We start from the raw sequence: 16,491 nt of genomic DNA on the forward strand, positions 1-16,491 counted from the left end.
AAATAGTACCCTTAACACAGAGAAAACATGTAGGTGCTAACTTAGCTTAGTTGGTGACAATACGACAGAGTTAGATTCAATTCCCTCTACCTCAAGTAGCTGATCTCATTAAAATAGATTTACTGTAAAATAACATGCAAACATACGTAAGGAAAAATATCATAGGATAATGCTGAAGTGACCTCACCTCACATCGCACACCCTACGTGAAAGTGTATAAGAATCAATAATACTTTTCACGGAGATACGAGTGAAAAAGCATTTATTATTCCTATGCACTTTCACGTTATGATGTGAGATATGATGCACAACCTTGAGGTCACTCCAGCGCGATTCAATATCATAGTAGTAGTGAAGATTCTAAAAAGTGCTAGTTTGGTTGGTTATATAAAACTTCTGTTAGGGTAAAGATTCCTTCAAATCATGGAGATGGTTGAAGATTTGTTACTTTTAAATTTAATATAAATTTTCATATTACTATGTATTTGAGCTTTAAATGGATCCTCTCTCCTAAAAGTTCATTATTTGTAAAGAAGATGAATTTTGAGTTTTGGAAAAAAAAAAAACATTAACTCATATATTTACTAAAGCAAATAATAATTAGTCGTTGATATGTTTGTAGATAACATGTTATGTTCTTGAAAATAAGATTTTACAAGGATTAGTAGAAGGTATTTTCTCTTATTTTGTGATGAAAAATACTTGCATATGAAAACTTATCATCAATCAAACAATTTTTTTTTTTTCATCCAATTCTCAAGAACTAAAATCAATGGGTACCCATGATTTTTGACAGTTTCATTCTGATTCCATTTATTTAGAACACGAACCATTGACACCCTTCTGGCGCATTTCTCATTATAAAAGAACAGACAATAACGATCCTTCGATATTACACATATGGCCATTTCATCAATGTACCATCTTCACTCTTTTAAGTGAACATCATTCCTTAGCAACGTTTCACAAAAAATCATATTTTAACATTTATTTATTTTTGAGTAATTTTAACATAAAAATGTGGAATTTTAGTATATACCATATATATGTGAAAATAAATAAATAACAAAGCTTTATGTCATCCCAGCAACAAAAAAGCTCACAGGACCTCCAAGAACCATTAAAACAATTTGCAACCAAACAAATAAGGTCTAAAATGTTAATGATGACCTCGCGGACAGATGCTTCTTATGAGAACAACAGGACAACAACAATACGGGTAATGTTTTCTATTATAAATCCAGTTGATTTGTATTTTGTCTCGGGCATTGTCTTTGCAAGCGTGAAAAAGTAATATACAAGAGGATGTCATGAATGCATACCCCTGCAGTTACATTTCTACAAATCAAACGACCACCCAAACCTATACACTTGATCCATGCTTAACAGATCAAACCCACGAAAAAAACTTCTTCAACCGTGAGTAAAATAAAGAACAGAAGATACAAGAACAAACTGCACAAAATAAAAGAACTTTCAGTATGGGCATCACGTCGAATCCAGAAAAAGAATGAATTTCTATATGCAATAGTGAAAACAGAATGCAATTCACGTAGATGAGTATAGGTTTGGCGTATCTCGTGTGATCACACTTGTGCACTTGTAAGACATCTTGTCAGCTTTACATGGCGGCTCTTGTCAAGAAGCAACAGCAGTCCGACATTGTTGGGTGTTAGGCCAAACATATACCTGACAAAAAATATTTCAAAATTGAGACAATTGTGAGAACCATAATTGCAACGGAAAGACCTATGCATTTTTTTATTTTTGAATATTAATCTAGACTTCTCAATTGGTGATACACGTCAAAATTTTCACTCCCATCCAACCATATTTTTTTACAGCAATCCCAAGTTTTTGCACTTGATCATGATTATGGTTATGAGTTTTGGGCTGCTGATGCATCCAAGGATTGATTTTCTAGTGGAAAGTGTGAGCAGTATGACATCAGGGAAAGAAAATGGACACAAAAAGCATCAAACATAAAAGAAGTCTAGGAATGAAGAACACAGACCACAGCCTATCTACTTACTTGCTTTGACGTGCTTTCTTTCGCCAAAAAACGAAGGACACGACCCACTAAACATGGAGCAAAAGAAAAAAAGTTAACTTTATAGAATCAAATAACAAAAAAAAAAAAAAGGGAAAAAAAGAAACAAAACAAATTGCAATGTGATCCCCAGATGGCATAAACTATAGATAACACCAGAGCTGTTACATCTTCGTCTCCTTGGCAGATCCACTTAATGATGCTCTGTAAATGTTATATAGAACTTTCCCAATAGACGGTTATTAGCTTTGATGAATCCAACATGCAATAGCTTTACACACAATGTTCAGCTTAGAAAATTATAACTTTCAATAGTGAGGATAAGCTTTATTCATATAACGCATACCGAAATATCCAACAATTTTCTAGCTTCGAGAATTTCCAAATTGTCCTATTTGGATTTTTTTATTTATTTTTTATTTCCAAATCAAAACTTTATTCATAAACTTATATATGTCCAAAATTTTGCCATGGTTTCAAATTCTAAAATGTTGGTATCTTGACAAAAATCATGATAGCTACTGTGACTCTTGAAAGAATCTTTCTAATAGATGTGATCATTCTCAATCAAATATTTCAGTAAAAAGCTACGCTTGTTGGAAAATAATGATCTCTAGACCCCTAAGAACACCTCTTTTCCAAACATCTATTTGTTGCATCATAGGACAACTTTCGATCCTTGCTCATCAGCCATGTGATTCGGAAATCCTAGTTCTAAGCCACATCACAGTTGGACCATATTTAGCACACCACCTCAATAAATCTTAGCCAATAATCTTCTCTTCAATCAATCATAGGCTGAACCTTTTTTTTCTTTGTAGCTAGGAGAAAAGCCATCCCGCAATTTCTAAGCATTTTGGTCTGTTTTGGTTTTCCCACAATTTCTAAATCTACATGAATGTTTTCTTTTCTTTTAGTTCATCTATTGCTTAAACCTAGGGGTATTCTTGTCCAGTTACACCTTACAAGTGGTTTTGGTCAATTTTGGTTGCTTCCTGAATTCAAAACTGAAATAAGGAGTTCTTAATAATAATTTTCTCATTCAAATTAATGTACATTTGCAAATAAAGTTGGTAGTAGAACACTAACAAAGTTGTAAAAGCATGGGTACACTTGCACAAAAAAATGCTATAAAGAATTGAGACAGATAACGTAAAATACACTAGATATGCTCCATAATCCACACTAACTAGACTAGACACTTTAATGTGTAATATTCTAAATTAATTTGGTTCATGTAGTAGGATAATCATTTATTAAAATGGTCAACCAAGTCTCCATCCACATATGTAGCACCCCTATCACCCTTCACAGCAAACAAGGGGAGTTTATGTAAGATCGTAGTTACCAATTCATACGCCAAAATACCATAAGGGAAAAGTTTGAGAACAATTTGGATGTCATTCAATATTTGTTAAATTTTTTGACAAACTTAAAATATGATATAAACAAAGTATATTTTTTTTTATGATTTGGTATTGTATTGAAATCATTTTTAACACTTAAATAATACATGTAGGCCCTAAATGAGTATGTTTTTTTTTCTTTCTTTCCTTCTATTTTTATACATTTAATTTATAAAACATTAAGGGAGTACATTAAACACGAATAACACCAAAGGTTGTGGGCTCGTAGTCAGAACAAGTCGGTTTAGGTTAGTTCCTTCCATCCTTCTCTTGTACAAGTCTCTACTAGAGTATTCCCCAATATTATTATTTGGGGGCCCAAGGTTCTATCTAAAACTTCCTTCTTTATCTGGATGATAACCTTAGATAAGGATCCTACCACTGGACAAATGTAATTATCAGGCGTAAAATCACTGATTATTCATTGTTCTTTAGTTAAGGAAACATGGACTCATTTTCTATCATTCTTCCATGCTTCCTGGTGTTTTCCATGTTCATTTCACAGTGTTTCAAAAGTTGATAGTTTCAAGTCTTTCTTTATAAAAAGAAAGGATATTGTGATCTTTAACTCTGTTGGTAGTGTGCTAGGATATCTAGAAGGAATAGTAGGTGATTTGAGGGGAAAGAACATTCACTTCAGGTGATTATTTTAATCCGAGGATAGCTATATTTTTCAGGATTTCTTATTTAGATGGAACACATTGTATAAGGCTCCAAGGTGGAGAGCTACTTTGCGATGCCATCTCGGCCTTTGTTCTCTCTTTCTTAATAAATTCCGTTTACCTATTAAAAAAAGTCACTCTACTTATGGACTCAACTTTTTTGTTTTTTTTTGTGCTTGGTACTATTAGAGAACTCATGCAAGTTGTAGTTTCAAACAAGATGCATGACTCCAATTATGATTTCATTATCTCCTAAAGAGAGTTTTAGTAGGTATCAAAGGAATGTAGTATGCTGATTCATGAGGAAATGAGGTGTTGGATTGAAGTCTTTGAATCCATAGAGATTAGGATTGAGCAACCTATTAAAAATTAACCCATGAATATGCTATAGCTAATACTTTCTCCACCAATCTTAGCACGGATACATTCTTGACTACTAATCGATATATGAGAGGGAACACGACAGTGGAGGTAGGATCAAAAGTCATGATGCCAAAACGAAATTCTCGATGAAGGTTTTGAGGATGGAGAGGTGCTAGAGAGGTTAGTAGGATTTGGATAATTAAAGTGGATGTTATCATCCATCTTGAGGTCTAACAAAGATTTAATGGTGGATGAGTGCCACCGTTTTCTCTTCATTTCAATCTCTCCCTTTGGTGCTTGGCTTCATTGTTGTTGTTGTTGACTCGTGTGAGTGTGTGTGAGTGAACGAAAGAGAGTCACCTCTATCATCGTCCCTACCATTGTTTTGGGATAGAATGAAAAAAAAGTACTAACCGTTGTTAATCACTTGTAGGTCCAAAAATATGTAGTGTGGTCCAAGATTTTTTGTCGGGCTCACAAGAGCAAAGACGATTAAAAGGAATGGCTATGTAGAACTTACCACCATTCTTTTTAACATGTTATAAGAAGTTCATAAAGATAACATGAGTTCAAAAGATTTCTTGTAAGATTGGAAAAGGTGTGTAATCTTATCGTGGGGTAGTAGGTTTTGTGGTTTTGTGCTGGTGGTGGTGGTGTTGTTCTTGGGTCATTTCGACCTCCTTTTTCTAATAAAATTATCTTTATTTACCCAAAAAAATAAAAATAATAGTATCCAGCCTGCCGTTATTCACATTTTAACAAGTTTTTAAAGCATAATAACATTTTAAAACATGTACTAAAAAAAAACATCTTAAAAGGTGCAACCAAATAGTCTATGGCTCCTACTTAGTTTTGAAGCCTTATGCTTATTTTACGGCAATGTAAAGCTTTCAAATTTTATAAGTATAATTTTTCTTTGTCAGTTGAAGTTCTTGTGTGTTTTTTGTTCTTTCCTCGAGATGAAATTACACAAGAATACTTTCTTATCAGCGTAAAACATTGTTCACCAAAATATTAATTATTAGAGTCCAGTGTAATTCAGAAAATCAAAGGTTCTTATGAGTAAGAAAGAGAACAATACAATCAAAGTGCTATTAGAGACAAATATACACAATCATAGTAAACAATGACACCAGCTAATGAAATGAAGATGGCTGGGATAATGCATCAGCTTAACAAGAAAAGGAAACACAACCTAGACAGAAGCAAATACTATTAATATTAAAAAAGAAAAAGAGAGATGCCACCCCATTTAAGAGAGGAAAAATTGCAAATAAAATCAACAATGGGAAGAATAGATGTTAAAATAGACATGATTATCAAAGAAAGGAAACCTTAAATTACCTTTAGAACTGACATGAAGGAAAAGCTCCCTATCAGAGATGATTTCTTCACGGGCATCTTTCTTTCTAGTGGCATTTCTTTACATAAATGTTGAGCTATTTCCTTCAGTAACACCAATTGTGCTTTATCTGTCCGCATCGAGATAATTGCTTGCTTCATTGATTCCCTATCCGCCTCGAGTGCTTGAAGCCTCATGTATAGCTTTTTGACATCCGGATCACCTATATCAGCCTGATACAACGATTCCCTTGGAGTCGTTACATAATCGTCACAGATCCCAACAGCATCTTTGGGGCCTTTAATATTGTTATTAGGCGCTCCATTATGGATAGAATCAATGGTATAGATTCTATCACTCGTATCATCTCCAATGTCCGACGCATTGTCCACCTTTCTCAAGTTAGAAGAATAGTCCTCCGTGTGAGAGACGTATTCCGTCTTCTTGAAGCTACTACAAGGCCTTACATTTTCTCTGTTGGAATCTTGACCCATGTCCTTAACCAACCCAAAGAACGAACTTGAACTATCAGATGATAACCGTCTGACATGTCTCAACCGCCTTGGAGACTGACCAACCACCACTTTTTCTAAAATGTTCTTAGTACCATTAAATTCCCCATCAATTTGACAGCTTCTCGGAGTTCTCTCCAACTGACCAATCCTGTAATCCAAATTCTGCAAATGTTCCCTAGCATGAGGACTTTCACCAAATACAGTACGAGGGGTTTCACCAAAAGCGTATTTTTCAATATCGGCAACATCATAATCAGCCTCAAGAGGACCTTGGGCCTCATTCAGATAGCACTTAAGTGGGGGATAATCATAGGAGAGGAAATCATATTGGGTGTCGAAGTTTTCAACCATACTTTGATTACGACTGTGAACACCCCTCCCACCCTCCTCCACCTCAGCCTCCGTAAACCCATAACTCAACATCCTATGTTTGTATGCTTGAACCTCAAAAGTAAGAGATTGGATGGTTTGCTCTCTCTTATACAACAAATCTTCCAAAGCAAGAAACTCCTGTTGATCATGAGCCATTTTTTCCTCTGCAAACCGCTTGAATTGCCGTGCTTCCATCTGTATCTCAGCTTTTTCTCTCTGCAACCTCAAAATCATCGACATGGCTTCATTCGCAGCTGATGAAGAAGCATTTCTCTCCTCTTCCAACTCAGTGTACAACTCCTGAATTGATTGCTGTTGGCTACTGAGTGCCTCTCGTAAGGCCACACATTCGTTCTCGATTTCAACTCGAGCAACAGAGGAGTAATCAAAATCCAACGACGAATTATCTCGAACACCATCTTCAATCTGCTCAAACCTCCTCTTCACAGAACGTTGCCAAGTGGAAGCAGCAGATACGTTGTTGATCAATGTGCAACTACAACTACAATTACAACATTTAAACGACACATTTGAAGGCATTGACAAGGTTTCCGAATCCATAAACCTACCGGCATCAAACTCTAGCACCGAGTGGAATCAAATCAAATCGACGCCAAGTAACCAAGAAAACTTTAAATTTAAAAAAAAGAACAAGAATTCTTCTCCGCTGTAAAATCCAAGATCCTCTAAATGTTTCACCCAGCTCTCCTTCCAGGTCAAGAAATCCAAAAAAACTCCTCCAACAAGAATTTAAAAACAAAACAAATATAGAACCGCAGATATAGAGAAAATTCAAATAAAAATCAATATTTTTTGCTCTCCTATCCGTCTTCAACAACAAACCTGGAATCAAAACGAATATAAAGATTTTTAAAAGAAATATCGCCATTAAACATTTATAAAAAAAGAAAAAAAAAACATAAATTTTATGAAAATTCAGTGAAAAAAATCGAATTCGCTTACCTTAGAAGAACTCGAAGAATCCGGAACCAGAGAAGGCGAAAAAGAACTCAAAATGGAGGTGATTTGCTGTAAAATTGGATCTGCAGACCTGCAAACGATCAGACCTGATTGTTCCCCCACTATATTCAAGATTGAAATTGCAGAGGAGATCAGCAGGAATATCGTTTGAGGAGAGCCGTAACAGAGTCGAGAGGAATTCGAAACCCTAGATTTGTTTTATTTTGTTTCTCTTATTTTTGAATTTTTTTCGTTATTTTTCTTTCTTTCTTTCGCGAGGGTTAGAGAGAGAGAGAAGATTTTGACTGGTGGGGGTTCGTCGGACAGGACCGCAAAACCGTATGATTTTATCGATAATTTGAAAATTTCCTAATTTAACCCTACACATTGTGTCTGGTCAAATATTTTAATTTTAATAAAAATGAGATAATATTTTGCGAAATCATCGATAATTTGAAAAAATTCCTAATTTAACCCTCCACGTTGTGTCTGGTCAAATAATATTAATTTTAATTAAAATAAAACGAAAATATTTCTTTTTATTATTATTATTAGGGATTTAATAAATAGCCCATCATATAATCAAAATTTACCAATAAACCACATTAGACATTCCCCACTTCATTTTAGTGAAATCTTCGAGTTACCCAATGTTTTTGGTCAAATGATATTAATTTTAAGTAAATTAATATGAAAATATTTTCTTTTTTATTAGGAGTTTAATAAGAGTCGAGTTGGAGTAACATCAAAATTGACATCGATTCTCACATTGTTGATGTGGAGGTGCACACATAACTATAGATCTTTTCACTTGTATCTCAATGAAAAATATTTGGTTTCATACATACATCCACGTCAATAATGTGAGAATCGATGTCAATTTTAATATTACTTCAACATTTTCCATTTTATAAATAGTCCATCAAAATTTACCAATAATCACATTATACATTTTTTGAAATTCGATGATTTAGATATTCCCCACTTCAGTTTAGTGAATATTCGAGCTACCCAACTTCTTAACTTATGGTTGCCCCCTTTGACCACCTACTCCAGAGGCTAACAGAAAGTAATATAATACCCTTTTTTTTTCTTCTTTAACTAAAAATCTTTGATTTTCTTCTTTTTTTACATATTTTAATGTCGTCTTCAATCTATTATTTTCAATATTGTATTAATCTTTTTGTGAAAAATTCTCGAGTTTTTTCAAAATTCAATTGAAATTTTAATTATACTAAAAATTTCATCTTGTTATTAAGATTTGAGGTTGAAGAAGATATAACTTTCTAGTTGATGATGAGGATAACAATTGTAATCCAAGAAATTGAAGTTGACTAATTTTGAGAAGAAAAATTAATAGATTTTGACTATAGATTGAAGATGAGGGCCTTCAAATAATTTTGTATTAGTCTCTCAGAGAAGATCAATGTTAAAAAAGGCATGTCCTATCTCAAATATTCATCGAAATGTAGAGGGATATATATCACCATTTTGACACTAATTTGCTCATTTGTTTTGTAACACTAAAATATAAAATCTTTCTAAAGAATGATTGTTATTGCTGGTCGCATAAATATGTTTCCAACATTCTATTTTGAAATTAAAATTTAAGAACACGTTATAATGACTTATAAGTTCAATTCTTGAGTCGTGATGATATGATGCCCCCTTCTGGCATACGTTCCCCTATGCTCCCATCACAGAACCGTAGATCATTTTCGTTGGGATATACAAGAAAAATATTTATAATTCTACGTATCCCGAGGCAAATGATCTACGATTCTGGGATGGGGGCATTAGAAAATCTTTATTCTAAATTCTTTGAATAAGACTAGTTTGATTAATTTAATAAGATTTCAAATCTTATTGAGGGTCGTGATTCCCACATGGCTCATCCGCAATCCAATGCCAAAAAGATGTCATGGTATAGATCAAATTTGGAAAAATAAAAAAATAAAAAATTCAAGCTATTAGAAAATCAACGGTCAAAACTCTCAATTTTTTAAATTATAACTTAACTAAGAAAAATAATGCCACACAAAATTTTTCTAATTTTGTGAGGAATATTTTCATTTGTTTAATAAACTGATGGCCACTTCTTGGTATATTTCACTAAAAAATTTAGGATGGGTATTCTTGTAATTCTCATTAGTAAGTAACTATTATTGAAAGTAAAAGTAAGTTTTATATTGAAATTTAATTTGGTTAGTTGTGATGAAGGGCAACTAATGTGACAAGGGTGGTTTTGGTAATTGTATCTTAAACGAATGAAAAGAAAGAATGACGCGTTGGTTTTATCGTGGTAACGAAACGGACTGAGTTGTCCGTTCCCTTTTCTTAGGAAATGAGCAAAAATGAAAGAAGAAGGACAGGGGTTCTTGTTTAGATTAGACATAATAGCGGCCGCACAACATCTCTCCCTAACGATAACGATAATTTAACGGTCAATGCCACGTCACTTGAAGGGTGATTTAGAGGGATTTTTCGTAAATATTTGAGAAACCATTGTATTTTCATTAGATGCGATCTTGACCTCAGTCTTTCTTGAGAGGTCAATATAAAATGTCTTAAACATCCTCATCTTTAATATCTAGATCGTCCCTTCCAAACTTGGAAGATTTTCCTTCACTTTTTTTTTTTTTCAAAGAGTTTTTATTGTTCCAACCAAACTTTTGCTACGTGATTTACATATGAATTGGGGTGGTGTTAGCAAAAGTTGGTGTGGTAATAAAATCTCTCTTTTTAATTACTCTTATAGTTTTAAAGAGAGTTGCTATTGAGACCCAACTTTTACTTATTACACCACACTTTCTTAAATTATTTAAAGATTGAAACGCATTCTCCAAACATTACAAAGCTTTGGCTCAAATTATAATCTGATCATTACAAAACTTTATAACACGTGTTCAAATAAATTCAGATTTTATAATTTGATATAAAATCCTAACCTCCCCCCCCCCCCCAACTATTACTTATTCTCAACCATTCACTAATTTACTTAATTTTTAATTGGGATGTAATAAATGAAAGTTGGGGTGCCAATAGTAACTCTCTTTTAAAATCTTTTGGCCTCCTACCAACACCCTTTAATCATCACTCTTTATGCATATAATTTTTATCTCACTTTTACAAGTTGGTCCATGTGTCTCGTACACCCAATAATCATTACTGTTTAATTAAAGTTGTCAATTTAAAATATGGGATCCTTTAATATGTTGTGAAAATATATGGGAAAATGGATTTCCTAGACATATGTGAATTGCTAGCATTTGTTTCATCATTTTTCGAGAAATTGATTTGTCTAGAAAATGCAATTTCTACAGTGAATAAAGTCCATTTTCTCATAAATTTGATTTTTTGGAGAAAAAATCGTCTGCAATCACACACACTATAAGGATATCGACCCTCAACCCGAACCAGTTATAGGATTTACGTTGATCTTATTATTTCTTGATTGATATGTTTCCATCCATCCTCATTTTCCACTTCATTTATAGATACAACCACATTGCTCTCATCAGGTCCAACCCAATCCATTACGAGTTTATTAAAAGGCATCAAGCCTAATGTGTATCAAAGTCGATATACACTATGTATATTTGATAATACCCACTTGCTTAGGTTTGGCCACCTAGTTGATTTTTAATGAAATTAAAAGAATGTAATTAGGTGTCTTCGTCATATCATATAAGGGTGGCGTTCGGAGACCCTAAAGAGAGCCAAACATTGTGCCAAATATTTTTCAAAACATGGGTTAGAAATTTTGGAATTGGCTGATTTTTTTGTGAGGATGATATTTATGATGAGGAGATCATCCTCACCAAAAATCAGTCCGTTCTGAAACTTCTAACCCTATCAAAAGTGATTTACAAAAATCAAACAGTCCAAGATTCTTCTACTTGTAAATTAGAATTACAAGTTTCGGAATGAGCTGATTTTTGATGAGGATGATCTTTTCATCATAGAGATCATCCTCACAAAAAATCAGTCCATTCCAAAACTTCTAACTCATGTTTTGAAAAATGTTTGGCACAATGTTTGACTTTCTTTAGGGCCTCCGAACGCTCCCCATCATATAAAGGGAAACGCTAATTATTGTTTATTATAGTTAAAGTATAACCGAAGCAATAGAACCTTTTTGAGCTTTAGAATTTCAACTAATGGTGGTCCATTCCCACTTGTTCATCTTTTAGAAAAGTGAGCTCTTTGGAAGGAAAACTTTATTCCAAAAAAGTAAGAAAAGGGACATAATATATCAAAGTGCACATGTGAAGTGGATAAGATCCTAATATTAATCCAAGTTTGATGGAGCCTCTTTTTTATGTCACACTTAAAATTCCAAGTGGGATGGTTTAATGGGCCCACTTAATTATGATCTTTCATCCACCTTTTAATGAACCTACAAACTAAAAATATTAACTTGATCAAGTTATCATTTGCATCCACTACTGTAGAGAATGGGGATAAGATCCTAATGAGAAAAGGATTAGAAGAAGATGGAATTTAGGAATTTGAAAATGAATGTGCAGTTAAATTTTTATTGAGTGAGCTTTAAGATACAATCGAGTCCAAAATTGTATGTTATTTCAAATTATTTAGGGCTCGTTTGATAATGTTGTCAACTTTTACTGCCATATTCTACAACTAGAAATAATTGGATAAACCAACTAAAAAAATTGGAGTTGTGAACAACTTGTTTTATAGATGTTTGTAAGAATGTCGTTCTGCTTACTAGAATTTTATAATTACTATTTGATACAATTGATGGATTCAGATAAAATAATCAGAATACCCTTAATGTTTAATAATGTATTGGAATGGACTAAAATAAGTAGAATGACCTCAATAATAATATAATTATATTAAAATATATAAATTTAATAATTTTTCATTAAAAATAACTAATTAATATTAATATATTTATGGGTCAAGATCCTTGACTCTTAAGAATGACTCGTGAAAAAAACACATGATCCCAACCCTTTAAATGTAAAATCAATGGTTGAGATTTATCCTTGAGATAAGTATCTTCAACATTACTCATAAATCTCAACCATTGGATTTTGTGTTTAAAGGGTTGGGATGATTTGTTTTTTTCATGAGATCATTCGTAGGAGTCAAAGGATCTCAATCTTATATTTATTATTTTGATTAAAATTCAGCATGTTTTGACAAAATTTTAACATCTCCTCTAAAAAATTGACATAATTTTTTTTTAATCTGATAAAACAATATATTTATAATCCTAACAAATAATATTTCAACTCAAATTTTTCTCTAAGCAAAATCTAAACTTATGATTTTAAAAGAAGGCTTATTTCTCAAACTTATGGATTTTATCTTTAGGGAATCTAGAACTTTGATCTTTTGATTATATTCCTCAATTCTAGCAAAAGCTTGGTTTTGACTAGGAACTAAGAAACTTAGAGAACGAAAAGTAACGATAAAAATACACGCACAAGGATTCGACTCAACTTGATAGATATCCAATTCGATGATTGAGTGTCTTTGAGCTTCTTTTCTTTCATCACCATGTTATACTCCTTACTTCAAGAAAATGCTCATTATTTTAAGAGAGTGCTCATTGCTCCATTAGATTGCTTCAATGTGTGTGCAAGGGAAGGATGGATGGATGGATGATAGGGGATCAAATAAGGAGAATATAGGTTGAAGGTGGGTTCAACTAGGGAAAAAGTCTCTTATGAGTAGAGAGTACTCTCAAGGTGGTATGATAGGAGAGTAAGTGTTTTCTAGGATTTGATCAACTCTCAGAAGAGCCAAAGGGATGAGTTATAAAGAGTTTAGAAAGCTAACAACAACTTACTGAGGGCCCCGGGTAGCTCCAATGGTCATATTTTTAAAATTTCAAACCATTGGAGAGGCATTATTGACGCCCATGGTGGAAAATGGGTGATTCCTTCTGGGGGTCTGGATAAAATATCAAGGGGTCCAAGAAGAATGATCAAAATACCTTTTTGGGGTATTTTGAGCTCTTAAGAAGTTCAGTGATCAAATGATTCGAGGATTTAGAAGATCTTATAAATAAAAGATCCCAAAATATCACCAAGGGAAGGGAAATGGCCTAAGTGGGTAAAATTACCAAAATGCCCTTTTAACTATTTTTGACCCTAGAAAATATGATGATCGAACGAGTCGGGGAATAAGATATTCTTATTAATAAGAATCGATCTAACAATAATCTAGGTGTTGGGGAATGGTCTATGATTTTAGCTAATAGGATCCAAATAAAAAATTCAGATATAGATATACTCATATTCGACCCAAACCTGATCAGTTTTAAACCTTACATAGAGATCATCCTCACTAAAAATCAGTCTAGTCCTAAACTTTTAACCCATTTAGAAAACAAATTGTTTCCCTAATGTTGGGTGTCGAACTCGATATGTGGGTCAAGAATAGGATTAACAGACTACTAAAAAACCCCACATTTTTTGTCCTATATGAGTAAGAAGTTTCAAAATTGATTGATTTTTTTGTGAGGATGATCTATATGGTAAGGAGATTATCCTCACCAACAATCAGCCCATTCTGAAACTTCTAAGTACCCCCATCAAAAGTGATTTACAAAAAATTAGACGGTCCTTGATTCTTCAACTTGCAAATTGGGGTTAGAAGTTTTGGAATGGAATGATTCTTGGTGATGGTGATCTCCTCAACATATATTATTCTCACCAAAGATCAGTTCATTTCAAAAGTTCTAACCCCTATATTAAAAAAAAAAAAAAAAACATGGGTTTCTTAGAGGGTTTTTGATCCCCATATATATATATATATATATATATATATATATGGGAGCGGTTCCGCAGCCCTAAAGTTTGCCAAGTTTGGTGCCAAACATTTTTTCTAAATCACTTTTGATGGGGTTAGAAGTTTTGGAATAGGCTGATTTTTTGTGAGGATGATCTCTACGGTGAAGAGATCATCCTCACAAAAAATCAGCTCATTTTGAAACTTCTAACCCTAGTTTACAAGTTGAAGAATCGTGGACCATCCATGTTTTGTAAATCACTTTTGATGGGGTTAGAAGTTTTGGAATAGGCTGATTTTTGGTGAGGATGATCTCCTCATCATAGAGATCATCCTCACAAAAAATCAGCTCATTCCAAAGCTTCTAACCCATATTTTGAAAAATGTTTGGCACCAAACTTGGCAAACTTTAGGGCTGCTGAACCGTTCCCTATATATATAGGATGGCGTTATTACTGCCCTTATTACGACTCACATTGCGACACACCGTTTGTCTTATATGGACAAAAATGTTTGGAATGGACTGATTTTTTGTGAGGATGATCTCTGTGATGAGGGGATCATCCTGGCAAAAAATCATCCCATTCCAAAACTTCTAACCCCATCAAAATTGATTTACAAAAATTGGACGGTCTAAAATTTTTCAACTTGTAAACATGGGGCTAGAAGTTTCATAATGAGCTGATTTTTGGCAAGGATGATCTCCTCACCATAGAGATCATCCTCACAAAAAATCAGCCCATTCCAAACATTTTTGCCAATATAAGACAAAACGGTGTGTCGCAATGTGAGTCGTAATGTGAGTCTACGGAACCTGACCCAATATATATATATATTGGTCGCGTTTAAAAAATATCTACAAGTGACAACTATTTTTACATCTCTCGGATGCCATCCATTTTAGAAGATCCATTGGCATTGAAAAAATGGATCCAAATTTGGGAGCCAAAGTTTTGTCTTATATGGTTAAGAGTTTCAAAATGGGCTAATTTTTTTTCAGAGGTTTCTTTGGGGAGGAGATCATTCTCACAAAAAATTAGTTCATTCCGAAACTTCTAACCCCATCAAAAGGGGTTTACAAATTAAAATAAAAATTGACAGTCCACGATTCTTCAACTTGTAAATTGAGGTTAGAAGTTTTTGAATGGGTTGATTTTTTTTGTGAGAATGATCTCCTCATCATAGAGATCATCCTCACAAAAATTAGCTCATTCTGAAACTTTTATCCATATAGAACAAAATCTTTGGTTCCCAACTTTGGCTGCCAATTTTGGCTGTCGATCGCTACCCATATATATAGCATTCGGAGGATCTAAACACAGTCAAACATTTTTCAATATATGATTTAGAAGTTTTGGATTGGGTTGATTTTTTATGAGGATGATCATTATGATGTGGAGACCATCCCAAAATAAAATTAAAAAAAATCAGCTCAATCTGAAACTTCTAATCCTATCAAAAGTGGTTTGTAAATTAAGAGTAAAAATTAATTGTCCACAATTCTTCAACTTGTAAACCACTTGTAATGTAGTTAGAAGTTTCAGATTGGGCTGAGCTTTTGTGAGGATGATCACCTCCTCATAGAGATCATCTCTCAAAAAATCAGCCCAATCTGAAACCTTTTAACTCATTTAGAACAAATTTTGGCTCCCTTTTTAATGTAATTTTTTTTTGCATGGATGCCTATAGATTAGGAGAACTCTCAACTGGAAAATGATGAACTGACTTCCTAGTTCCATCAACACTGCACTCAACAGCACTAACGTCACCATATCTCTCCCTTGCAGCCTTCTTTTTTGACCTTTTTCCCTTTTACATTTTCAAGTGCAAATAAACAATGGAATCAATTTTTTCATGACAATAGATTTTGATTTTCCATGCAATCAACACACACCCTAAGAGGGAAACGTACAAACCAACTTGTAATCAATGGTACTGAACATACTAGAAAACACTAAACTCTCCATTAAACAGACGGTTGCGATGAGGGAGTAATCTTTGGGATTCCCAAGAAATTGGATCCCTAGAAAAAAATAATCGAAGATCAGTAATG

The 16,491-nt window shown here is 33.5% G+C and overlaps 1 protein-coding gene across 2 annotated transcripts; it reads right to left on the reverse strand.

Annotated features, from left to right (window-relative positions):
* Positions 1-1,214: 1,214 nt before the first annotated feature.
* Positions 1,215-8,001, reverse strand: LOC147400211 (myosin-binding protein 7-like). 2 transcript variants are annotated; one of them, XM_086445824.1, is made up of 4 exons: positions 7,674-7,999; positions 5,826-7,553; positions 2,033-2,079; positions 1,215-1,689 (listed from the first exon to the last, which is right to left on the reverse strand). In XM_086445824.1, exons 2-4 carry the CDS (start codon positions 7,269-7,271, stop codon positions 1,587-1,589), a joined length of 1,596 nt encoding a protein of 531 aa, XP_086301950.1. In that variant the 5' UTR covers positions 7,272-7,553; positions 7,674-7,999; the 3' UTR covers positions 1,215-1,586. The 2 variants fall into 2 exon arrangements, with proteins under 2 accessions (XP_086301950.1, XP_086301951.1); XM_086445825.1 differs by lacking the exon at positions 2,033-2,079 and having other exon boundaries at positions 7,674-8,001.
* Between the last annotated feature and the right edge of the window lie 8,490 nt (positions 8,002-16,491).

Source organism: Akebia trifoliata, chromosome 6, assembly GCF_017979445.1.
Source record: "Akebia trifoliata isolate Shusen 1 chromosome 6, ASM1797944v1, whole genome shotgun sequence".
In the NCBI taxonomy this organism is placed as follows: domain Eukaryota; kingdom Viridiplantae; phylum Streptophyta; class Magnoliopsida; order Ranunculales; family Lardizabalaceae; genus Akebia; species Akebia trifoliata.